The 27,151-nt window shown below is 39.7% G+C and overlaps 1 protein-coding gene across 1 annotated transcript in view; it reads right to left on the bottom strand.

Moving 5' to 3' along the window:
• The window catches only part of FSTL4 (follistatin like 4), an 865,477-nt gene that overhangs the window by 465,954 nt on the left and 372,372 nt on the right, over positions 1-27,151 (bottom strand). The window contains 1 exon segment of the mRNA XM_048861817.2: positions 21,892-22,027. Within this exon segment, the coding sequence (XP_048717774.2) occupies positions 21,892-22,027 (136 nt within the window).

Here is a 27,151-nt window from a genome sequence, read left to right as displayed (position 1 = left end):
GATTTTTCATTCACTCTACAAAACCTTTACATGAATGTGGCTTGCAAATCATTTTAAATACCATTTACCTAATACAATACAACAGCTTTAGTCATCAAGGTTAATTTTTAGCACCTATTATCCTCCTTTTTAATGATAGTTAATTGAACTAACTTAAAATTAAAAATGAAGTTCTGTAAAGGTCTAATTTAACTGTGTATTTGAACTGCATGAATCATTGTTTATTCTGAAATCAATGTAATACCTATTATTCACAAGGCATTTATCTATTGGAGGGCTGCCCTTCTGGAGGACTAACCATTCTTGTGACTTGAAAGTAGATGTAGTGTCAGCAAGTGTGAATCACTATTACTACCTGAGATGGAAAAAATATAATGGAAATAGCATATTTCTTCAGATGTTCCCCCTGCCAGCTATGACAACACAGCTTTATTTTGTCTGAGTCTCCGTATAACACCGACTTACTTCAGACACCTGGATGAACATACATACAATTTGACAACGTTTTTGCACAAAACTTTTCTGCTGCTATAAAAGAAGGGTCTCCAGCTGCCATGCAAAGAAACAATGGATACTTTGTGTAACAATCTTCTGATTAATGTTGAACCATGGCTTTTGCCAATAAACTGAGTATTTTGAAATGGACTATCATGGGGTGGCCAACCTGAGAAGAATTTACCCATGTACATTGCCAAAGAGCCACAGTAATACGTCAGCAGCCCCACATCTGCTCCCCAGCCCCGCTTCCAGAGCCTCTCGCCCACTGGCAGCCCTGCCAATCAGCACCTCCCTCTCCCGATCAACTGTTTTGTGGCGTGCAGGAGGCTCTGGGAGGGAGGGGGGAGAAGCGAGGGCACGGCAGGCTCAGGGGAGGGAGTAGGAAGGGATGGAGTGGGGGCTGGGCCTGTGGCAGAGCCAGGGGTTGAGCAGTGAGCACCCCCCGGCACATTGGAAAGTTGGCACCTGTAGCTCCAGCCCCGGAGTCGGTGCCTATACAAGAAGCCACATATTAACTTCTAAAGAGCCGCATGTAGCTCCGGAGCCACAGGTTGGCCACCCCTGGACTTTCAGATTTCCTTGAGAGAAAAAGCAAAACACAATTCTAGAAAGAATGTATTCCTTTATAGTGACCGAGGCAAATACTCTCCAGAGTGACAGAGAAAAGTAAGATCTAGCTATATAACATGATGCATATGCAGTCTGATGCATGATGGCAATGTGGCATAAAGGTTTTATTGATGCGCTTTGGGGATGGATTGAGTAGCAAAACCACGAGAGTTATGCTGGTTAACCTAGATGAATGCAAATGAAGCCTTTGTACAACAAAAGGATATTCAAAATACGTATTTGTTGTGTGTGTGTGTGTGTGTGTGTGTGTGTACAGTGAAATATACACATTGATTATCAATATATCTCCACATACACAAATTGGCCTAACACTACAAGATGCTGTTCTGTCCAGAGCAGGGTGTGCAAATTTCTTTTGCAGATGGAAGCTATGTGTATGGATGCAGTATGGTCAAGAACTTGGCACTGACCTCTGTACTGAGCAGAAATAACTTAAGACCCTGCACGTCAGCTCCCTTACTCAAAAGGGCACAAGATAAAGAGGGGCAAAGAGTGAATGTCTCTAAGTCAGAGCCTAAGTACGGTCCTCTGTGACGTTATCTGATTAAAATATGACCATGTACATCATTGCTGCTACCACTGTTATATAATTGCAACAGATCTTGTACAAAGTATGTCAAGTAAAGGGTCTATGGAAAGGTTATGATTTGCTGAATATGATTATGCTATTTGTATGTATGTATCATTTTTGTATCTGAAGTTATGAATATTAACTCTGTACCTGTATTTCAAATGTTTTCTCCTGTGGTAACACCACAGTATTTAGCCTGCACATCTTAAAGGGACTATTCAAGTTAAATGAATCATCAAGGAACACTTAACTCACAATGGACCATGGGAGATACCTATCTACACTTAATGGACTTTCCTCTGCTGGCCTCTACTATGACTAAGCAAAGCATGCATGGACATGTGACTTGCCCATGTGACTCCAAACACCATCTTGTTCCTCATAATTTTCTACAGTGAGAACAATGGGTTTCTCTTCACTTGGCAGAAGCTATAAAAGACCCTGGAAACATCTCCATTTTGCCTCCTTCCTGCTCAAATCTCTGGATTATGAATTTATACTAATGGGAGCATTCTAACCATTCGACTGAGACCCTTCCAAAGATTTGGAAGCAACCAGAGACTTCACAAGCCAGCAGTTTATTCCATCATTGCTACGAGCATGATCCAAGAACTTTGCATTTATTGTACTTATTTGATTCCTTTTAACAAATTTTAACTCTCACCATTTTCCCCTTTCTTTTTATAAACAAACCTTTAGATTTTAGATATTAAAGGATTGGCAACAGCCTGATTATTGGGTAAGATCTGAGTTGTATATTGACTTAGGTATATGGCTGGTCCTTTGTGATCAGAAGAACCCTTTTGTTTGATTAAATTGGTTTTAAATAACCACTCATCATTAAATCTAGTGTTCTTGGTAGTGATACAACAGGGGGTTCTCAAACTGGGGGTCGTAACCCCTCAGGGGGGTGTGAGGTTATTATGTGGGGGGCTGCGAGCTGTCAGCCTCCACCCCAAACCCTGCTTCACCTCCAGCATTTATAATAGTGTTAAATATTTTTAAAAGAGTTTTTAATGTATAAGGGGGAGGGTCGCACTCAGAGGCTTGCTGTGTGAAATGGGTCACTAGTACAAAAGTTTGAGAACCACTGTGATACAAGGACGGGAATGCCTCAGGAAGCTGCTTTTCTGACTGCTTGTTGGCCAGTGTGGTGAAACAGAAGTTTACATTTGTTGCTGCTTTGGTTTTTCTTATGGGGGAATAACTACCAGTTTCAGGGTGTGCCTGCCCTATTTCTCAGCAGTTTATCCTGAATTTGGTATTTTTAGTTGTGACCCACAGAGGCACGGTGACAGTCCTCCACAAACAAATGAGGTTCTCAGCTAAACGTTCCCCTCAAGCCTTTTTCCTGCAAACAAAACAACACTCAATAATACAGGATTGGGTTTCCTCATGATCCCGTGTCCTTCACTTAACAGCAGTAAAAACAGAGCCATGTAGGTTTCAGCATGGCTAATATAGACCCGGCATAGACCCTGGGTGAGAATTCAGTTCAGTAGCCCGCTCTGAATCCAGAGTTGTGCTGTGTTCACTGTGCTAGATGGATTTAAGCTAGCTTGGGTTGGGTAGGCTAGCATGCGTGCGTGCAAAACTTTTGCTAGATAGACATACCCTAGTCTCACTAGTTTCACAAACTAGGTCACTACAACTATCCACCATTTGTTATTCCTGGTGTCCCTAAGTGGATGAGAGGTAATGCTAGCCCCCCCCAAAAATATTGAAAATGTGTCCTGCAGGAAATTCCAAGATTTTGACATTTGTCTTTGTCCTGAAGTGGAATGAAAAGTTGAAGTCTTCTAACTTCGCATGAAACAAGATATTCTAAACATTTTGTTTTGATCTTATGGAAATGTTTTGAGAAGGTAAAATTTCATTTTGACTCATAATCTATAATAAAATATAAAAGTCAAAACGTTTACTTATTACATTCCATTATATTATAAACTATTATGAGAAAGTCTAAATGGAATGTTTCAATAATTTCCTGTAAAAATTGAGAAAAAAAATCAATACTTCTCATGAAATGTTTTGATTTAGTCAAATCAATATTTTGCAATGGAAAACTGTTGTCAGAAAAAATGTTGACCATCTCTAATGACAAGCTTGTTAAACAAGAGACTCACAAAGAGCAAAAAGACAGGTTTCAGAGTAGCAGCCGTGTTAGTCTGTGTCCGTAAAAAGAAAAGGAGTACTTGTGGCACCTTAGAGACAAACAAATTTATTAGAGCATAAGCTTTCGTGAAAATTCCCTGAATGCATCCGATGAAATGAGCTGTAGCTCACGAAAGCTTATGCTCAAATAAGTTTGTTAGTCTCTAAGGTGCCACAAGTCCTCCTTGTCTTTTTGCAAATAGCAAAAAGACACTTCCACCATGAATTAAGGAAACTTTCATGATGTGCAAATGTTCTTGGGAATCATATGAATATTCACAAATAACGTATAGTTTGATTAAGTGGCTCAAATTCCATTTACTGCTATTTGTTTGCATATTGTTCAGAAAAATACATCATCTATACATGCTCAACTGTTTCCAAAGAGTGCTCAATACCTCACTGGTTTGGGCCCTTAATTCAGTCTTTGGTGGAATGATATAAGACTTCAGTTTATGTTGGAAGTCTTTGGTTCTTCAACATTTCTTGCTTTGCTTATATATCCCTGTGGTATATTCCAGTCTCTGTACTGCAATTTCAAAATCTGAATGCATTTTACCAGAAGTAATATAAGAAAACAAACACAAAGTTAAAATAAATATCAGCCTTTGTGTTACTGTCACATAAAATTAGCCTTGTACATGTCAGATTAACTTTATTAAATAAAAGTTAATTAGTAATTGACCATTTCAACTTGTTATGGCTGTTAATCTGTGCACAAGTTACATTAAGAGACCAGCAAACACACACACACACACCTGCCAGCAAAATAAATTAAAAACTAATTAACATTTTGATTTGGAAGGTAATCAGTGGTCTATCACACTGAACAAGTAATCTACCTGCCCTGGATTGTCCTAACAGTTAGCAATTGATGATCTAATTCCAGTGCCCCATGGGAATTCTTTCTTAACATGTCTAAATTTTCCTCTACACTCGGGGAACAACTAAGTGAAATAAACCAGTTCTGTGTGGAACTGCTTACCTACATAAAATAATATGATTCCAGTGTCACCTCCAATAGGATCATTTGGAAACAAAGGCCATTCAACCCTCAGTCTACTGGTGAACATAATGGACCCATGCACATTTAGAATAGAGATTGGCCCAAATAACAAAGTTAATATACAACTGCAAACTTTCCAGATGTTCAGTTCTGGAGGTTTGGTGTTTTAGAAAGGTAAGATCTAGCACCAAAGTAGGGTACATTCATTAGCAGCTTGTAAAGATGATTAATAGATATTGTTTATTTATATATTATATACGCACACACACACTTATGGAAATGAGCTGTATGTGTATATACATAGAACTGTTCTACATGGTTATAAGCAGCCTATTGACCCAGAGTCTATCATAATTGATAATCATTTATTAACCTTTCATAAGCTATTTAATATAAAAGATGCTTTTTTAAACAAAGTGCAACTCAAAAATCTATTAATACAATGTTAAAGTTACTCATGCTTAAAAAAAAATCACAAAAAGTCAAGAAATAGTGTTGTCTAAATGGAATCTAGACAACTTTTTAAAACAAATTCATATTTGGTTTTTGGCCCATCTCCTAACTTCTGCCTGTTTATCTTTCCTTAAACTGTGAGCCCCTCCAGGCTGGGACCATCTCTTCTTGAATGCCTAGAAAGTGCTTTGAAAGAACAGGCAGGGATTGGTATTGCAGAATCACATTTTCTTTTTTTAAAATTAATATGAAACAATTACATTAAGGAATCACTTGCAAAATAATACATTTCAATTATGACATTTTGCTATGGTAAAGCCACTAAGTCCCCAAATCATGGCAGCAAATGCAACCCTTTTAGCAAAGGTGACAGACAGTGGGAGCAATGTACTACATAATGCATTGGTTGAGAATTATAGATCAGTGTAACGTACTTGTGTTTTTACAATGATAGTGTCAGAGTTCCCTTCAAAGAGTAGGTTTCAGAGGAACAGCCGTGTTAGTCTGTATTCGCAAAAAGAAAAGGAGTACTTGTGGCACCTTAGAGACTAACCAATTTATTTGAGCATGAGCTTTCGTGAGCTACAGCTCACTTCATCAGATGTTTACCGTGGAAACTGCAGCAGACTTTATATACACACAGAGAATATGAAACAATACCTCCTCCCACCCCACTGTCCTGCTGGTAATAGCTTATCTTTTTTTTATCTATTGTTTCATATTCTCTGTGTGTATATAAAGTCTGCTGCAGTTTCCACGGTAAACATCTGATGAAGTGAGCTGTAGCTCACGAAAGCTCATGCTCAAATAAATTGGTTAGTCTCTAAGGTGCCACAAGTACTCCTTTTCTTCAAAGAGTAGTTAATGGATTCGGCTCAAGGGTCAAATAATGAGCAGAAATCCTGGCACCAGTGAAGTCAATTAGGGCAGGACTTCTCCCTGACAGTATATTTACATTGGTGGGGGTGGAGAGGTCAGAGTGTTCTTATCTCAGGTTAGACAAGTCAGGTTAAAATAGAAGTGACGACAATGCCTCTTGGATTTTAACTCAGGTTTAAATTGAGCTGCTAACCCAAATTAAAATCCAAGTTGCATTGTCTTCATTGCTATTTTATCCTGAGTTAAGAATACTGGGTTGTTGAGTTTTTTTGTTTATTCAGGTTTCAGAGGAACAGCCGTGTTAGTCTGTATTCGCAAAAAGAAAAGGAGTACTTGTGGCACCTTAGAGACTAACCAATTTATTTGAGCATGAGCTTTCGTGAGCTACAGCTCACTTCATCAGATGTATACCGTGGAAACTGCAGCAGACTTTATATACACACAGAGAATATGAAACAATACCTCCTCCCACCCCACTGTCCTGCTGGTAATAGCTTATCTAAAGTGATCAACAGGTGGGCCATTTCCAGCACAAATCCAGGTTTTCTCACCCTCCACCCCCCCACACAAATTCACTCTCCTGCTGGTGCTAGCCCATCCAAAGTGACAACTCTTTACATAATCAAGTCAGGCTATTTCCTGCATAGATCCAGGTCACCAACAACCACATACCACACAACAGAACCACTAACCCAGGAACTTATCCTTGCAACAAAGCCCGTTGCCAATTGTGCCCACATATCTATTCAGGGGACACCATCACAGGGCCTAATAACATCAGCCACACTATCAGAGGCTCGTTCACCTGCACATCCACCAATGTGATATATGCCATCATGTGCCAGCAATGCCCCTCTGCCATGTACATTGGTCAAACTGGACAGTCTCTACGTAAAAGAATAAATGGACACAAATCAGATGTCAAGAATTATAACATTCATAAACCAGTCGGAGAACACTTCAATCTCTCTGGTCACGCAATCACAGACATGAAGGTCGCTATCTTAAAACAAAAAAACTTCAAATCCAGACTCCAGCGAGAAACTGCTGAATTGGAATTCATTTGCAAATTGGATACTATTAATTTAGGCTTAAATAGAGACTGGGAGTGGCTAAGTCATTATGCAAGGTAGCCGGTTTCCTCTTGTTTTTTCCTACCCCCCCCCCCCCAGATGTTCTGGTTTAACTTGGATTTAAACTTGGAGAGTGGTCAGTTTACATGAGCTATTACCAGCAGGAGAGTGACATTGTGTGTGTATGGGGGTAGGGGGGATGTGAGAAAACCTGGATCTATGCAGGAAATAGCCCGACTTGATTATGTAAAGAGTTGTCACTTTGGATGGGCTAGCACCAGCAGGAGAGTGAATTTGTGTGGGGGGGTGGAGGGTGAGAAAACCTGGATTTGTGCTGGAAATGGCCCACCTGTTGATCACTTTAGATAAGCTATTACCAGCAGGACAGTGGGGTGGGAGGAGGTATTGTTTCATATTCTCTGTGTGTATATAAAGTCTGCTGCAGTTTCCACGGTATACATCTGATGAAGTGAGCTGTAGCTCACGAAAGCTCATGCTCAAATAAATTGGTTAGTCTCTAAGGTGCCACAAGTACTCCTTTTCTTTTTGTTTATTCACTGATCTTTGTGGGGTAGGAGGTGTATTTGTGCACGCAGTGGACATAGTCCTGGAATAAGGTTTGATGCTGAGCACACACAAATATCACTGGTTTCAATGGGAGATGCAGGTCCTCAGAAGCTCTGAAAATTGTCAGATCCCAGAATTCTCCCATTTGACACCCAGAAACTAGGCGCTCAAAAATAAATCAGTGGCCATTTTTGAAAATTTGGCTGGATGTATTTGTCCTTTTTCACCTTCCCCCATTTTAAAGTTTATTTTATTTAAATTAAATGTTTTAAATGAAAACCTGCTTTGATTTGGTCTGGAACCTCAGCAGAGTTAGTCAGTCTGTTTTTTCAATTAGATTGTGTTGGGTGGCATTTTTATTTTTAGAACTGCCACTGTTTTGATGTAAGCACATTGAAAACAATGTGTCAGAACCACCTGTTGCTATTCTGGAGCATTACACTAATGGACGCTTTTCTCAGTGCTATAAAACATTCCTGCTGACAGCAATTGTCTGGGTAGTAGAATTAAAGCAAATAACACTATTACTCCTATAAGCTTTTGCTCACTGGAACAACCTATTGAAATATGTGCACTGTTTTCCGTGGCAGTCCTGGGGGACAAGATGGGTGAGGAAATATCTTTTACTGGACCAATTTCTGCTAGTGAGAGAGACAAGCTTTTGAGCTGCACAGTCATTCTCCTACACAGTTCAGTTTAACTCAACAAGATACAGGATGCACAGGGGATAAATTCAGCATTGGTGCCATCTCCGATTATTTTGATCCTAAATAGCAGACAATAAGCAGTCTTCTTTTCAGTGCATTTTACATCTAGGAAGCTCCTTTAAAAAAAGAAGTTTCTAAAAACTGAACAACATGGGTGCCTCTTTCATTGGGGTAGGCTGCTTACTCTAGCTGTTTTGAACTGCAGCTCCCAAAACCAGTCTCCTGTGTTGTCCCAACCCTGCAATATATAATGGGCCATATTCTCTGCAGGCATAGCTCCATGGAAAGAAAGGATGGCATGGAGAGAAGTTGTATTTCCAAACTTCTTAAGAGAAAGGACAATAAGATTGGAGGCTGTATGGGTGCACTAGGATGGGAATGGTGCAAGGATAGGTGTGCACACTGGCCATCGCAGCAATGCTCCATGCTTATGCTAGGAAGAGCTCTAGGACGCATAATGCCTCCAGGATCTTTTGGAAAGCAGTATAGCTCTGCACTGCCCTATCACAAGCAAGAGGCCTGAAAGGCATAGTAGAGCCCTGATGTTTCAGTAGTTTGCCTACAGCTCGTTGGCTTTGCAACGTTTATATAACTTTATTTTGTAGCTTTGGTTTAAAACGTTAGGATTTTTATTGTTTACAATTATGAACTTACTGCAGAGGCACCAACTCCATGGGCGTTCCAGGGCTAGAGCACCCATGAAAAAAAAAGAGTGGGTGCTCAGCACCCACTAGTAGCCACCCACCAATCAGCAGTTTGGCGGGCCCCACCAACCAGCTCCTCCCCCTCTCCTCCCCAGTGCCTCCTGTCCGCCACCAATCAGCTGTTTGGTGGTGGGTGGAAGGTGCTGGGAAGAGGGGGCAGAGTTGGGTAGGAAGAGGTGCAGCGAGGGTGGGGCCTTGGTGGAAGGGGTGGAGTAGGAGTGGGGCCTCGGGGCCAAGCTGGGGTGGAGCACTTCCGGAGAAAGCTGAAAGTCAGCGCCTGTGACTTACTGATTTCACGAAAGATGCTAATGAAGCACAAAACATTCCCTCACTATCTTCTGAGCCAGGCTGGGGGAAAAAAAAACAAAAATTCACTGTTCTTTGAGGAAGCTGGGTTTCAGTATAGAAGTTGAAAGGACAAATTTTAAATCGCCCTTTCTGGTAAAAACATTCAGAGAAGCTTTGATGGCTCAAATCATATAGTGTCATCTGTTCACCATACGGTATCTAATTGAGATAACCGCTGCATCTCTGATTTTACTCACTACTGTTTCTAGAATTCAGATAATAAACCCAGGTATAGCTCAATAAATTTCTACACCATCACAGGAAAGCTCATCGGAAGCTTGCGTTAGAACACACCTGCATTTTTACAGTTCCTTTCTCATCTAAAACTCCTCTTCTTGACGATACAAAAATCTTGACACACTGATGGGAGATTTCCCCATCCCCTTCACACGTTTCCAGAAATATGCTATGGACATAGACTTTACATTTCAGAAATAAACAGGCACCATTTCACCTGCTCAGGTTACATGGTTTATCAACAGGAATGTCAGAAAGCGTACCCCTCCATCACATAACTGCCTGATAACTAGATAAGTGAGGGGAATTTTATTTTCAACAACAAACATTTTAGTTTGATTTTAAACTCTCCTATAAGAATCTACCTGCATTTTCCAACCCAGATGTGATTTTTCACAGCCACATGACTGGGACACTACTGGAACTTATCAACATTTGATTCCTGCCCATGTCAGTCTGTGCTGCAGCTCAGCATGAAGCAAGAGCATCCAAAATCTAGCTACTTTTATTTAGAGCAGAGATGGGCAAACTACGGCCCGCGGGACCATCTTGTCCAGCCCCTGAGCTCCCGGCCAGGGAGGCTAGCCCACAGCCACGACGCTGCGTGGGCAGCGCGGCTTGCACCCACCCACCTCCCAAGCTTTCCAATAAGCCAGTCCTGCCGCTCTGAGCAGCATGGTAAGGGGTAGGGAGGGGGTTGGATAAGGGGCAGGAGGTCCCAGGGGGCAGTCAGGGGACAGGGGGTGGTCGGATGGGGAGGAGATTTGGGGAGGGGGTGGTCAGGAGACAGGGAGCGGGGGGGGGTTGGGGTCCGGAGGTGTTGGGGGGTCCCAGTGCGGGGGGGACAAGGAGCAGTGGGGATGGATGGGTCAGGGGTTCTGAGGGGGGCAGTCAGGGGGTGGGAAGTGGGAGGGTACGGATAGGGGGCAGGGGCCCGGCTGTTTGTGGAGGCCCCCTCCTCGGGGGGTTGGGGGATCCCAGGAGGGGGGGGGGACAGGGAGAACGGGGAGGTTGGATAGGGGGTGGGATTCCAGGGGGGCAGTTAGGGATGGGGGTCGCGGGAGGTGGCGGTCAGGGGGCAAGAAGTGGTGGGGGATGTGGATGGGGTCAGGGCAGTCAGAGAACAGGGAGGGATTGGAGTCCCGGGGGGGTGGTTAGGGGTGGGGGGTCCCGGGAGAGGGCGGTTAGGGGACAAGGAGCAGGGGGGGAGGGGTTGGATGGGTTGGGAGTTCTGAGGGGGGCAGTAAGTGGGAGGGGGTGAATAGGGGGAGGGGGCCAGGCTGTTTGCGGTAGCACAGCCTTCCCTATCCGGCCCTCCATACCATTTCACAACCCCGATGTGGCCCTCAGGCCAAAAAGTTTGCCCACCCCTGAGTTAGAGCATTAATATTACAAATGTTCAGGATCATTAGAATCCAAGCAATCTCTAATGCAGCTGCAGTACAGTCACATTCCTGTATTCACTTGGTGGTCCCAGTTATTATCAATAAAAATATGACAGTCTCCCTAGTGGACTGAACATTGCAACATCCTGCATGGACAGAACACTTAGACATTGCAACCGTCTGCGTGTGTTATCAAAACTAAACAGAAACAAGGCAACTGCAAGCACTAAAACTTGACTTTGGATCCACAAGACTACTTGATGTGCACCAACTGACCAAGTATCCCACCGACTTTACTGTGGACTTTGCCCATTTCCATAGACTTCAACAGTTTAGGTTCTGTGCAGTGTCAGGTATACACTGATAAATGTATATCAAGTGATATGAAGTGATAAATAATGGGAAGATGAAACAATTGTCTTGTTTCAAGCAATTGAATATTTGCATTTTCTACCCTTCCACCCATCTGAATGCTCTGCAGGCTGTATTAGTAATTCAGGCTCTATAGGTGTTTGGTTTTGAGGGAGGAAGGACAGAGTTCATCGCACTTTGATATGTAACTACCTAATCTGCAAGCATAGTCTAGACTTGTTGAGCAGAACTGAGAGCAGAAGTTTGCCATCTCCAAATAATTACAACAACATAATTGTTTTAATTGTTAGGATTATCTAGAGTGAGCACAGGTACAATTTGCTGAAGATAACAGTATGAAAAAGATTATACTCGAACTGCTCCACCAGAAACATTAGGCTTAATTATGCCCAATTAATGCTGAATGAGCAGTAAAGTGAGAGAGAAATCTGGCCCATTTTGTTTAAAATCAAGTCTGATTCAAGTCATTCCCTTGCGAAAGGTTTTCATCAAGTTACCTGCAACAAAAAAAGAGCATGACATATGCATGACAGAGAATGCATTACTGATATTAATTCTTTATGTAAATGCCAAGCCATTAAGTCTACTGCTGCCTATAAAAATGAATGATACAGTATGCCAGTCCTACTTAAAGCTCATGTGCAAACAATGGAGAAATCAACAAATCTTCAGAGCTGAGGGGGGAAAAAAAAAATGTATGAAGTACCTAGAAAACTTGTTACCTACAGCTGAGAAAGGTCAGATTACCCCCCTTTGGGGGGGGTGGGCGGAAAGCGTTCCGAGCTACCTACTGAATTTTCCTAAACTGAAGTTAAAGATAAGGAAAAAACTGTTTGGATGAGGGAACACAGTTGAATGGATTCAAAAAACATGCCAATATAAATTCAGTTGTATATTTCTGAGACTCAAAGGAAAGGGAGAAACAAAACATAAAATGGATCCAAGGGATGAAGATGCAAACTTGGAATGAAAAGCACACTCACTGTATTGTACATACCTTATGTGCAAGCAAGTATATTATGCAAACTCACTTTTTTCATTCAGAATTTAGCTGTTCCTCAGGGTTCTCCTGTAGGATCATTCTCTTCCCCCGTCTCCCCGCCCCTCCCCCAAGCATGTCCTCTGCTATAAAGTGTTTCTCAATCCTTAAAAGTAGAGCTAGCCATAAAACCTGGTTCTTTCTACCTCACATAGAATTTCAAAACACAAAGTTCAAATTCAAATGTTCTGACACAAAGGTGGTGACAAAATGAGATTAAAATTTTAGTATCAAACTCAATTTTCATCTTTGTTTCCTTGCGGAGGAGGAGGAAACCAAATCATCTAACTGAAAACCCAAAACAAGAAGAAGGGGGGAAAAACAAAAATTCTATTTTAAAATTTTAATTTAGTCTTGAAACTTCCTATTAACATAATTTTAAAAAACAATTAAAAGTGACGTCTTCCTGCAAAATAATTTTCATTTTTTTGATTGAAAAAATGTCAGCTAGCTCAACACAGAGTCTTTCCCTTGTGTAATATAAAAAGGGATTTAACTAGCATATGCTATATAAACAAGGTAAACGGTTCTTTAGAATGTGCTAGCTAGTTGAGTGGAAATCGAAGGAGAAACTTGATCTTCTCTTTGACCAGCACTGTCTACATTAGAGGTTTAGAAGGGTTAGTTAAAACACACTAACATGCTCTTATAAGCAAAAATCCTTTTACCCTAGTCTAGAAATACACTTATACTCCTTATCTAGCACTAATTAAGACCAGATAAGGCTCAACTACTCTCCTATGCTAGACCCGAGACTGCTCCAAACACTACTGAAAAGCACCTAAACATTTCTACTGACCTTATTTTTCCTATGTGGTTAACCATAAGAACCAAACAAACAATCTGAACCTTCACACATCCCACCAGGTGAACTCAAACTTCACCTTTGTTATTCCAGACAGTTTACAAGGCTTCCTCTCCCTTGATTTTTTCTTGGCTCTGGATTTGTAGGTATAGAAACTGCAATTTCAGAAATCTCACAAGCAAGCTATTTTCCGTCTCCCACACACACACAACAGAGTCAAAATCACTTGATATTGCAGCTCAGTATTAGCTTTAAGTGCACCTCAGGGCCAAAGCAAAGCAAAGCAAACCAAACAATGTTCTTTGTGGTTATACCACAAGACCAAGATTCAAGAGGCCTGAGTTCCATTCACTTTGGCCTACATTTTCACAAGTGTTCACAGATTCTATGTACTTTCTATTCCTTGACCTCAAAGTACCTAACAAGTATTGATTGATTTACTCCTCAAATCTTCTGTGATGCAGGAAGCATGCTTCCTGCTTCTCGGATAAGGAATCTGAGGCAGAGAGAGAGAAATCGTAGGATTTCCAAGTGTCCACTAATTTTTGGCACCTCACTCTATGGGTGTCTAACCTGTGACAAATGGGTCTTCAATTTTCAGAGATGCTGAACACTCCCACTGAAGTCAACAAGAGCAGAATCTGTCCTTCCAAGCTTTTACCAAAAAACACATCTTGTAAAGAACGCAGTGGGAGCTACTTAGTCAAAGATTTATATTTAAATGAAAATAGTTCTGTTTTTGTCACTCATATGTAGGAAATTAAATGTTTTCCTTTTTATAGTATAAAAATTTTATGCATGTAGGTGAATTTCACCCTTTTTAAAGAGAGCCAGCACAGGTCTAGGTACCACCTTCAGTTCCTTTTGGAATAATTTCTCCCTTTATTTTTGGCCCTCCGCATAGTGGTAAATTACACTCAGCCATAACAGTACAATACTCACTGGATTTTGAAACACTGGAAGGATAATACAAAAAGTGAAATAGGCCTCTATGTTGTTTAAAATAGCAAGCTAGGATCGTCATCTGAAAGAGCAAGCACAATGACCTTTAGACCTTCTAGGTAATTTGAGATCTCCAACAGAAGCAATCGAAACTCCTAGACATGGACCGAGACAAAAACTATTACGTCGGTTCCAGATGGACAATTCACTCTGCCTACTTGCGTCACTGACGTCTGGTGTGCACATATAACTATTTATGGTTGTGATGAAGACCAATGTGACATTTGTTGCCTTCTGAAATTTTAAGTGACTCAGATGCCATGCAAACAGTAAGGCAAATGATTGGTGCGCTGGCAAGCTGATGCCTGCCAAATGCCAGAAAAGAGAAAATCATGGCATCATTTAAGATGTATGACAGTTCTGTTTATGAGTATGAAACATTTTCTTTAAGGCCACAGTTTAAATGGCAGCATAGCTATGAATGGCAGTTATATTCTTTATCTATCTAAATAAATAGGTATCCAGGACACGAGGTGATACAAACATTGTAAAAGTCATCCACACAAGTTATCAAGGAAGTTGGATTCCTTAGATGATAGATTTTAAAGCTGCCACACTCTTTTATTTACAGTTAGTTATTATGTCTACACTCTGATCCCTCATTCACATTTAGTAGCAATCACTCCACAGGTAAACTCATGCATTTCAGTGGGATCACTAACTGAGTAAGGTACTCCTCAGTATGAGCAATCTAGCAGTATGGAGGAGGGGGGGGGAAATCACACCAGTCTACACAAGACTTTTCAATTCACTTAAATCATTACACATAACATAAATGGTGTGTAGAGCCTTATGAGTCCTCTGCACTGGGGTAAATTTCACCCAAGGGATTATTCATTATCCCAATAGCATGTCATTATTTGCACTCAGTGGCTTTCATTTGAGTAGCTCAACGTACTTTGCATTTTACAGATGTGGCAAAAGTAAGCCAAAAAAATTAAATGATTTCCCCAAGGTCACACAGCCGTTCAGTGGCATAGCCAAGAACAGAACCCAGTAGTCCTGTCAATAAGTCTTCTATGCTAATCACTAGACATTATGAGCAATCAGTGGCATTTAAATATTTCCTTTGCCCATTAAACAAAAAGCCACAAGCAATACCTGTAATGGTACAAGAATATTTTCCATTTTCACATTGACAAAGGATGATAATATTGTCCAGGGCTATTTGCCAGTAATGTACCACAAAACATAATACAACATTTCCATTTGATATGCAGTGTTGCGTGTTCTTTTGTTTGAGGAACTCATTAGCGGATGGAAGTTCTGCATGTAGAATATCCAGTAAAGGGATGCAATGAAAATCTCATCCGCAACACAGATCAGAGGGAAGATGTCTGGCCATTACTTGAAGGAATATGGCAAAAAACTTTTCAAACCACATTAGCAATGTGTATAAAACCTGCCTTTCACTGATATAATTACTTTCACTTAACTCCCCTCTTCGAACAACATCTAAATTTAATGCTCAATAAAACATAGCTCTTCCCTTTTTAAAAGCCTACACTGATGGTGGGAATATTAGGTGTTTTTTGACCCACTTGGAAAACTATAATTTCATCTGGGCTTGTCATAAATATAAAGGGAAGGGTAAACCCCTTTAAAACCCCTCCTGGCCAGAGGAAAAATCTTCTCACCTGTAAAGGGTTAAGAAGCTAGGATAACCTCGCTGGCACCTGACCAAAATGACCAATGAGGAGACAAGATACTTTCAAAAGCTGGGGGGAGGGAAAAACAAAGAGTGAGTCTGTGTGATGCTTTTGCCGGGGACAGAACAGGAATGGAGTCTTAGAACTTAGTAAGTAATCTAGCTAGATATGTGTTAGATTCTGATTTCTTTAAATGGCTGAGAAATTAAGTTGTGCTGAATAGAATGGATATTCCTGACTGTGTGTCTTTTTGTAACTTAAGGTTTTGCCTAGAGGGATTCTCTATGTTTTGAATCTAATTACCCTGTAAGGTACTTACCATCCTGATTTTACAGAGGTGATTCTTTTTTACTTCTATTAAAATCCTTCTTTTCAGAAACGGAATGCTTTTTCATTGTTCTTAAGATCCAAGGGTTTGGGTCTGTGGTCGCCTATGCAAATTGGTGAGGATTTTTAGCAAACCTTCCCCAGGAAGTGGGGTGAAAGGGTTGGGAGGATTTTGGGGGGAAAGATGTTTCCAAACAACACTTTCCTAATAAAAATAAACCCAGATAAATGTTTGGTGGTGGCAGTGGAAGCCCAAGAGCAAAGGGTAAAATTGTTTGTACCTTGGGGAAGTTTTAACCTAAGCTGGTAAAAGTAAGCTTAGGAGGTTTTCATGCAGGTCGTCACATCTGTACCCTAGAGTTCAGAGTGGGGAAGGAACCTTGACAGGGCTAAATGTACAGGCATAGGTTGCTGATCTTGCAGGGACTTCTTATTCATGTGAGTAGTCCCACTGGCTTCCAAACTCCAATAAAAACCTGCCCAGAAATTTTCAAGGAGTCTTGGGTGCAAAACTCCCTATATGATTTTGGTTCTGGGTTTGACTTTACAAATAAGCCTATTTTCTTGTTCCAGTTTGGGTTTGACTAATGTATCAGGAAATAGTTGTGCTTGTAAGATTTCAATGCAAGAGGGCGGACAACTCACAATATCCAATCTAGTGATATTTCCATCATTCAAGGTAATGAAACTATAGTGCAAGCCCTGATTCAGTCTCATACTCAAACTCTAGTTTAAGGGCAATCCAGAGTTGAATGACACCTCCTGAACCCATTACTAGTTCTGAGGTCTAATCATCTTTGGATCTGTCTGTAGGGCTGGTTGGAACCTAAAACAGGGGGAAGCCAGCTAAACCTAGGTTTAGCAGCATTTGTGGCATATGGTTCTGGCAGCAGGAGCCTGAATAGCTTCTCTGGCTGGATCATTTAAGGTGGTGTCTCAACACCGAACTAGTTTAGAGTGGGAAAATATACTTCCTCCATTTTTCATTTCAATAAAGTTGTAGCCTTTTCTTGACATTCTGAACTAAATCACATCATCAAGACCTAAGGAACTAGAGCAGTGTAGAGAATATTGTACCACCAAAGACAACAATTATATTCCCATTCTTAGATAAGCCAAACTTCAAAGACATTATACATTGGCTCAGATGTGATCTGCAGCGTCTAAGCAACGTTAGAACTTGGTTGTTATTTTGGGGTGCTTAAAATTTAGGATGAAATCCTGGCCCCATTGAAGTCAATGGCAAAACTCTCTAACTTCAGGAGGGTTGAAATTTCACACTTAAGCTTCATAACATTCCAGATTGATTGTGTGTGATTTTAAGTCTGCAAATGTTTAAATTTCATATGTTATGATCTAGTCTTAAATAACTCACTCAATAATTTTTTGCTGTCTGTGAAAACAACCTAAATGTTAAGAGCTCAGTTGTTTAATGTTTATTTTTTAGTAATACCTCTCCATTAATGTGACATAATTTGTCAGTAGCTTCCTTGTGACTAGAGCTGGTTAAAAAATAAAAAAAAATGTTGACAAATCTCTCTCTCAAAAAAGGTCATTTCACCAAAACCTTAACGTTTCATGGGAAAACATACCTGTTTTGATTAAAATGTTTCTCAGGTCCAGGATGGAATTCCAGGTCTGATTGAGAGAGATCAGAATAGCCAATGGCCCAACAGTCAGGGCACCCACAGCAAATGTGGGAAACCCACATTCTAGTCCCTGCTCTGTCTAATTTGGAGCAGGGATTGAATTGTGCTATTCTAGGGTATCAATGTCTTACGGGAATATTTTGCAATTTTTTTTTAAAGGTCTTGGTTTTGCTCCATGTTGGAATGAAAACAAATTTAGAAACCTCAAAAGTGTGTGTGAAATGGAATTGTTTTCTGGACAGCCTTACTTGAGACTGAAAGTGAAGACATTATAATTTTCTTAGGTATGTGGATTTTGGATGGTTGCCTTTTTATTTCAATGGGTAAAAGAGCAGCAACTTCTGGGATTCCAGAATCTCATCCAATGTTTAAGTCTTACTTCCTCCACAAAACCCACCCCTGCCAAACTCAGTAAAAATGCTGTCACCTACCTCATAAGTGTTCTAAGAGAGAAACTTCCTTTAAAAGACTCAATGCATTTTGCTCCTGTGTCCTGGCCTGTTGACTCTTTTTGATCCCATGCAAGGAGAGTGAATTCGCTAAACTCCAATGGAAGTTCTTGCAAGAGCTAATAGACACTTTGTAGAATCAGGCTATTGAAGATTGAGCTTCTGTGACTTGCTGGATCATGTATATTGCTGAGCACTCTACTGCTGCTTAATAATAATGTGTTTTTAAAATAAGTTATGGTATTAGTTTTAATTCATTATGCATCCATAGGCACTTAGACCCGATAAATGTGTATGTATATTGTTACTATTCTAATTAAAGTACTACTCAAAGAAGAAATATGATTTTATTTTCTCAAGAATGTCCTATAATTTTAAGGAGAGGGATTGCTGAGCATCAGGAAAACACACACTGCCAGGATAATATAGATTTAGATTTGTTAGACATAAGGGTGACTACACATTGCACATGTAGGGCGCAGTCAACAGCCACAAATTTTGCTTTAGTTTTATAAATTCAAAGCACAAACACAAGAAGTTCTACTATAGACCAGCAAGAAATAGATTTAGAAATTTGAACATAAATTAAGCAATATATTTTTGATTCAGTAAACTGGCGTCTATGAAGATCAGAGCAAACACTTGTAAAGGTGGGGGACCCTTACTGGGTCCCGTACCCTTGTTTTGATATATTTTGAACTAAACTCTCTACAAAATTAACTTGAGATCATTTCACCTGTGAAATAGCCCTTTTCTTATTCTAAGAAAATTAACTTTAAAACATAATTTTAGTTAGTTACAGCTTAGGAATTTTGCCATTTATCATTCCACAGTTAGCATGTCTTCTAGTAGAATTACAGCAATTATATATAAATCAGAAACAATTTGTTTGATAATTAACAGACATTTCTTATGAACAAGCCACCACCATGTCAAAGCAACTGACTGTCACGGGTTCTAAATCCATGAACTGTGAGAAACTATAATGTTTCCATTTCTAGAACAGTAAAGTTGCTGATGTTATAGGACAGGAAATAAAACAGAAGTTAAACAGAAGCAAATACAGCCAAGAGAGAATAGGAACTTCCCGAATAGTTTCTGTTGTGATAAACAGTGGCATGAACAAGCTGTACTTTCTGAAAGGGTGAAATGCATTCACTCTGAAAGAAATTAAAAGAGAATGGCAAACTATTTCACAATTCCACTGACTGTCTGGAATAGAGTTGCATGTAATTTGTTTTCAAATTCCTATTGGTATTCTACTCCTCACTGTACAAACAGTATTGCTTGTTCAACAATCCTTCTGTGCTGCTACTTTTTTATTTAATCTGCATTTATAAATGTTATACCCCTTGAAGCTATTTCAACTACAGCCTTTGTACATAAAAACATTTCAATGTTTTAATAATATTCACACTTCTTACAAATCTTTGAACAAATACATCAGGAGCTTAGATCTTTTCACCCTGAGCAAAATCAAGTAATTGGTGTAATAACTTTATGGTTTTAGAGTAAGATCAACTGAATGAATGTCTTTCGAGTATTTTAATATAAACTATAAAATTATTATACTAAATCATTTGATTAATGAATTTCACTCCTAGGAGTAACATTCTTTAAGAAAGTCAAAATTTCTAACAAGCACGTACTTCATGAAGAATGGCACAACAGTTTTTAAATCCAAAAAACGTGCAAGATAGAATTAGTTATCTTTAAAAGAAAGCAAAAGCAATTTGAAACAAAAGACATGAGTGGATCTTAAAGCACATATACAAAATTAATTTAACATTACAAGCACCAATATCTTGCATAGTGCTCCAAAGCAGAAAAGAGATGGTATGATGGGGGGCGGGTATAGAGGTAGGACAGCTCAAAGCAGTAACAGATTTGTGTTGCTCTAAAGATCAAAGAAAGAGTGCCTGTGAGTGTGAGAGAGAGTGCCAACCTTTGCAATGTCATCACAGCTCGGTCAGAATTGATTTTTTGAAGTGATCCCCAGCAGTGAATAATAAGTGTACTTACAGTGTATCTTGAGAAACACATCATGTAAACCATCTGATTGCGAGAATGAATGTACACACACACACACCAACATTCTTAAACATAAAAATGTCTTGGTGGCTGTTCCTTCATAAAACTACTTTTAATGGCTAATATTTGGTCCAGAATCTGTGACGTGACAATTAACATGCTTCAAGTATGCCATTAAATAACTGCTTCAAGAGTCTGCCAATTTAAAAAATAAAGTCACTCATTTTGAAAACATAAGGCAATTTGTTAGAAAGTTCATGATAAATCAGAAGTCAAAAACATAATAAAATAAAAAGAGTTTCATCATTCTCATTGTACTTTTAAAAAAATGTTCATGTTATCCCCACAAGTTTGGTCTGGGCCTCATTATTTCAAAATAAGTTTAAAATCTGAGCTTACTAGATATTTACATACCTATTATGATGAACAAATTCACTTCGAGAACTCTGATCAGGACACAGTCTGAATATTTTTTACTTGAAATACTGATGCAGAATGCTATTCAGAGTTTATAGAGAGTTGCTGTTTAATCATTGCAAAGAAAGCCAACTTTTTAACTTCAGCAATGAAAACATAGATTCAGTTACTTGCACAGTTCCCAGAAGCCTAGTGCCTGTACGGTTAAGATTGCATTGCAATTATATAACAATGAATGAGAAGTCATGCCTTGTGATCAAATAACCCACTATAAAGTTACTCGGTTGACTGTATGCAGTCTTAGTAATAGTAAGCAATGATGACCTATTATACCTTTAGAAATCCTTTCCATTTTCCCATATTACACCACAAACCTCAGTTTGGGGGAATCTAGTGAAATGTGGGAAGGTTCTGAGTGAGGATCTTGGCAAGCCACTTGAAAACAATTGTGGATTAGCGTCCCCTTTTGTAAAATGAGAAAACCAGTTTCTAAGATTTTAGTTCCTCAGGTGAATGTCCATGTATAGTGGCAAAATATTAACTATTACTACTTATACGAAAACATTTTTAGACCCAAATCTTGCAACTGGTTTCATATGGGTACAGAGTTTCACCAACACAGAATGAGCTGGAGGATTGAGAACTTGGACTGTAAACTTTTTGGGGTAGGGACAAGGTCTTCATGCGTGTTTGCACGACATTTGGCAAATTGGGGACTTTGAGCACTACTGTAATATACTAATAAAAGAAACTACAGGTGGGGAGAAGAAGTGAAGCCTTCTGTTTTATAGAACATATAGCTCAGAGTTAGTAATTCCATTGTCCCCCTCAGCAAGTATTTATCTTCACAATATGACCCTCACCACTTTTCCCATACTACACTGAAAAAGCTGAAAGCAGCATTAGAAAGAATATGAAATGACAGCTGATTCACAGTACCTTTTGTTGCAACCTCCCTGCATCCGCATAAAGCCTTCTGATCCTGTCCGATTCTGTCCACCCCCAAGTGACTGACAGGAAAACCTCAAGCAACACCAGAAGTGACCAAAAGCTTCTTGATTTCATTATTTCAAGTCTGTTGAGAACAAGATGACAGCTATCAAACCATTATGTGAAAAAAAAAAAAAAAAAACTACAGAAACAAAACAAACAGCCCCCCCCCCATGCAGCTTACAGATTCAGTAGTTCAGCTGAAATTTCAGCTAATTTATGGCAGCTATACATTTAAAAATTACTTGTGGAACTATTTACACTCACATGGCACAAGTAATGGAATAATGAATTCCTATGGGTACACTTGTCAAGTTATGTGCAACAACAATTTCCAAAGGAAAATGCTCCTTTATTTTAGTAATTTGATGTACGACTGAATGAAGGAGACCTAGCAAAGATAGCATGGCAGAATAGTGTGGTAGAAAAGAGACCCCAAGGAAAGCTGAGGAAGCAATGGATGGATTGCATAAAAGAAGATGGTCAACAGGTGGTTCTTAGTCCCCCAACTTTGACAGACATGACCCAAACCTCAGTTGATGGGATAAAGAGAAGAAGATGGTTTATCCCTGCCCTTCACGTATTGCTCATCTTCACAGGCCTTGATCCTACAAGCTGCACCACATGGGAGGAGCTTTGTACTTATGCAGAACAGATTGCAGAACCGGGGTTCTTTAGGGCAGGAGTTGTCCCTGTGTGTACAGGAAGGGCCTATCCCATTACAGCCTCTACAGGAATACATAGTGTGATGTGACGCTCTATATCATAAGCGTATTTCTATAAAGAATATGAATACGGCATAACTAAGATATATTTTATGCAAGATGGCTCACGTAAGATATCATTGGAAAGGTTATGGTTTACTGAATGTGATTATTCAATTTGTATGCATATATCACTTCTGTATCTGCAGTTAGGAATATTGACTATATAACAATTACAACTGTGGTTATACCAGACAGTAAGCAATCAGCCTTAATGAGCCATTAGGAAAAAGACAATGGGTCTTTGAAGATATGTATCTCCCATCTTCCGGGAGTTCCTTCCTGTGGACATTGCAAATAAACTTGGTTTCATGGTTGCTTTGACACTGCAAGGTCAGGTGATGATGTCACCTGGTAAAAAGTACCACCTTGGACTCTGCTAGTACTTTCCCACTAGAAACAAAGGCTTCCCACCTTATGTAAATTCTATTTAAGGCTGGGGAATAAGGCAAACAGGTCTCTTTTCCATTGCCTTCCTGCCCAAGAAGAAAGACTGTTGAAAGTACCTGAAGATCCAAAGGAACCGAACTGAGGCCTGAGTCCAGATGAAGACAGGAGTCTAGTCTGTAAAGAGAAATAACTGGAACTCTAAGCTACAGAAACTCTACAACTTGCCTAAAACAACATTTAGGGTGAGAAATTACATTTTGTAACTTGTTTCTTGTGTGTATTAAGCCTAGTTTGGTGTTTTGTTTTATTTGCTCAGTAATCTGCTTTGTTCTGTTTTCTATCCCTTATAATCATTTAAAATTTACCTTTTATAGTTAATAAAACTTGGTTTTAGTTTATTCCAGAACCCAGTTTGTGCAATTCAGATCTTGGGGGGGGGGGGGGGAGAAGAGGGGGCAAAAAGCTGTGCATCTCTCTCCACATTGAGGGAGAGGGTGAATTTTTATGAGCTTGCACTGTGCAGACTTTCTATACAGTGCAAGACAATATTATTTGGGGTTTACTCCCCTAAGGGGATGTGCACATGAGTGCTGGGTGAATCCTCTCACACAGAGCTGACTTTAATCTGTGTCTGCAGCTGGGTGTGGCCTTTTCTGTGCATATGTGCTATAGAAGGCTTGAGAGCCCGGCACAGCCAGGACTGGGTGAGGAAACCCAAGCTGGTCGAGTGGGCAGAACCAGTGGGATCCCAGCTCATCTGAACCAATTAGTTTGCAGAGGAAGACCCCAGCTCCTGTGTGGACCCCCAATGGTTTCACCGGGACTCTTGGTATAGGGAGTCAATCTACACAGATCTAATTGCAGGATCTTAATGTATTTTACATGTACCTGCACTGAGTTGATAAATTAATAGAGAGTTTTACTTCTTAAAAGAGTGCTTATGAGATTATTTCCCAAGCTATGGCCCAGATCACTTCGTCCTGTGGCAGTGTCCCAGGAAGGGGAGACAACGCTTCCAAGATTTCCTCACAGCAGATCCTCCAAAATCATTCCATGGTGGACCATGAAATGGCAGTAGTTCTGTTTTCACACTGCACCAGCTTCTCCAGGCATGTGCCTCTGAGTTGGCTTTGGAACCCTTCCCACCTTCCAGGCTTCCTCCTAACTCTTGAGCAGCATAATTTAGTTGGCAGTGCATTGCCAGGAACTCCCAAAAGATGCCTGCCCCATTAAAGGAGGAATTTCTAGGTATGGACAAGGGCTCCAGGCAAAAAGCTGAACAGTCCAGGGTGGCATTACCGTTTGCCTGGTCTTCAGCTTGGGCTTGATGCATGTTCCCCCAACTTCCTGAGGTTGGTTTTGTTCCAACCTTAAATTCAAATCAAAAGTTTCCTCAAAGCATGATGAGGTGAAATTGCCAGTTATTCCTTGTTTAGCATTAAAAAACAAACACCACCTGCAATATTGTGTTTCAGGGGAAAGCTGGACTAGATTCCATAGAAAGATGCAAGCATACTGGTTAGGATAGGACTGAACACCGTACATTATCAAGTTACATGGCAGTCGCCAAATTAAGCTCAGGAGTAAATAGAAGTGACTGTATTGAAGTCAATAGAGTTACACCAGGGTAAATAGGACCCCTGAAAGATAGCAAGTGAGTGATACAAAAATGTTGTATAACAAGTGAAGGACTGTATCTGGTCCTGGTCTAACACCATGGATTTCAAAGCTTATGCCCCTTTACACCAGGGCAGAATTTGGTCCTAGATATTTTGTCTGCCCGAATGTGTACTGTCAATAAAACAAACACCAATTACACTCTGCACACTCATCAGCACCCTTAAGTCCTCGCTATTCCTCAGTACTATTCTAAACACCATCAACTGAAAGAGATCAGGGTGAAATCAGAATTTATTAGGCTTTCTAAATTCTAATTAGAAACTCTCAGATGTAATGCTATTAGAGCCGTAAATAAATGTGCAATAAACCAAAGCCACTATATCAATACGCTACAAATATATATTATATTATAAACCACTCTGGCACAGCAGTCCTATTCCTTACATTTTTATAGAGGCATTTTGTATCATTTGTTGATACAATCACAGCAAATAGAACAATATCATTTTGCAATTCTGGAGATTTCTGACTTATCTGCAGTTTAAAGTTCTGACTCCAGAGCTCAAACATCAAAGAACTAGCCATGCCCAGTTAGAATTAGTAACTAACCACATGGAAACAGGATGTTAAATTGTTCAGATTAGGTAAGATAATAGCTGCATATAACATCAAAAACTACCAGCAGAATAACTGCCTTCCAATAACACCAATAGATTTTAATGTGATTTGAACAACTTGTATCTTTCTCAGTTCAATTTACAGATTACTTATTTTTATAGCAACAGTGCCTGGCAATATTTTAATTAGTTTTACTCATAATACTGACATTTATATTAATACATAGTATAGATCTGTGCGTTCTCTGAGTTAGCTCATTCAGATGCCAGAAATACAAATGTGGGCCAAGTTCTATAATCCTTAATTGAGCAAAAATTCCCATTTTGTCATGAGTCCCAGATGCTAGGAATTTAATTAGAACCAAATTGTTGGAGAAGCTCAGCAGCATTGTCTTGTACGGAGTTGCTTCAGTGAAGGGTTGAGATAGTTAAATGAGAGGGGCTCGCCTCCTTGCAGAATCGGGCCCTTAATTCTCAAATACTGCATCTTAAATGGCTGTATAATGCTCAATTAAATTTAAAATAAATAATGATCCAAAGTTAATTGAATTCAGTAGGAAGACATCCATTGATTGCAATGGGCTTTGGATCAGGCCCATCATTGGTGATGTGCCACCAGTTTTTTCTCCTAATTTGGGAGACAAATATGTAAAACATAAACCCACATGGGCAGCCCTTCTCCATGTAAGTCTCTCAGTCTGGACTTGCCTAGGCAAGCTGATCTGTATAAAAAGAGCAACTACTGGACAAAGTGCTTGGCTGAACACTAGAAATCTCTTGAGAGCTCAGAAAAAATCTGTCAAACACCTACCCTTCATAACCTGTGTGCAAGCAAGGAAAAAAATGATTCCAATATATTAGATAATTTTAAATTATCTGAAGTCTCAGTAAATCTGATTTTGTTTTAAGAATGGATGAATTTTTAGGGGCCACATTCATGATTGATGCACTAGCTATTGTATAATTACAGCTGGGATAAGTTTAGCCCTAATAATTTAAGTTGAAACTGCAATATGAAACCTATATAAACATATATAATTTACGATTCCTTCCCCCACACTGAGATAGATTTTAAAATGTTTGCTCCTGGACAGCAGTGCTTTACCCCATGAGTATTTACAATGCATAAGGGTGGCAGAAATCTGCCACAACTAAAAGAAAAACCACTCTAGTTATAAAGAATCCCTTATTTGGATAGTGTCTGGCACAATGGAGCCCCTGAATCATGACAGGGTCCCAGATGTGCTGCTATAATGCAAATAAGAGCTTAAGAATGACCTTTCTTAACGCAGCTGTTTTCAGGTTTTTAAGCTGTCTCTCATTCTAAAAGGTATAAAAAGACAAGAACTATTGTAAGATACTAATCTTTCTGCCAAACCTACATTAGAAAGAAAAAGCTATTTTAGCTTCCTAAAATTATGACTGTTGTTATAAGAGAAAATGTTAGGGCCAAATCATTAGGTGTCATAACTTGGATCCATTTACACCAGCTGAGAATCTGGCCCTTAGCTCCTCCAGTACAAGATTCAAGTTTGCTTTATTATATAATTAGCGAGCGTTTCTGTGACCTGTAAAATCATTTTGATACCCATCATTTTTGTAAAATGCTACTAAAGCTAAGAAAGTTGTCATGAAAAATCATTCTAAGGTAACCTTTCAGCAAACCATAATGACGTTAAATTACATTTCCAATTAATTATTTACACTATCTCTGATTAATACTTCAATTTTGATGAATGAGGTGCCTAAATGGTACCAAGTGCAATGTTAAAATTGTGTCACACATCCTATTTAAGACAGGGAGCATTTGTACAAATT

Source organism: Caretta caretta, chromosome 8, assembly GCF_965140235.1.
Source record: "Caretta caretta isolate rCarCar2 chromosome 8, rCarCar1.hap1, whole genome shotgun sequence".
Taxonomy (NCBI): domain Eukaryota; kingdom Metazoa; phylum Chordata; order Testudines; family Cheloniidae; genus Caretta; species Caretta caretta.
The sequence above is the reverse complement of the archived record's forward strand: the minus strand, read 5'-3'. Positions and strand labels throughout refer to the sequence as shown.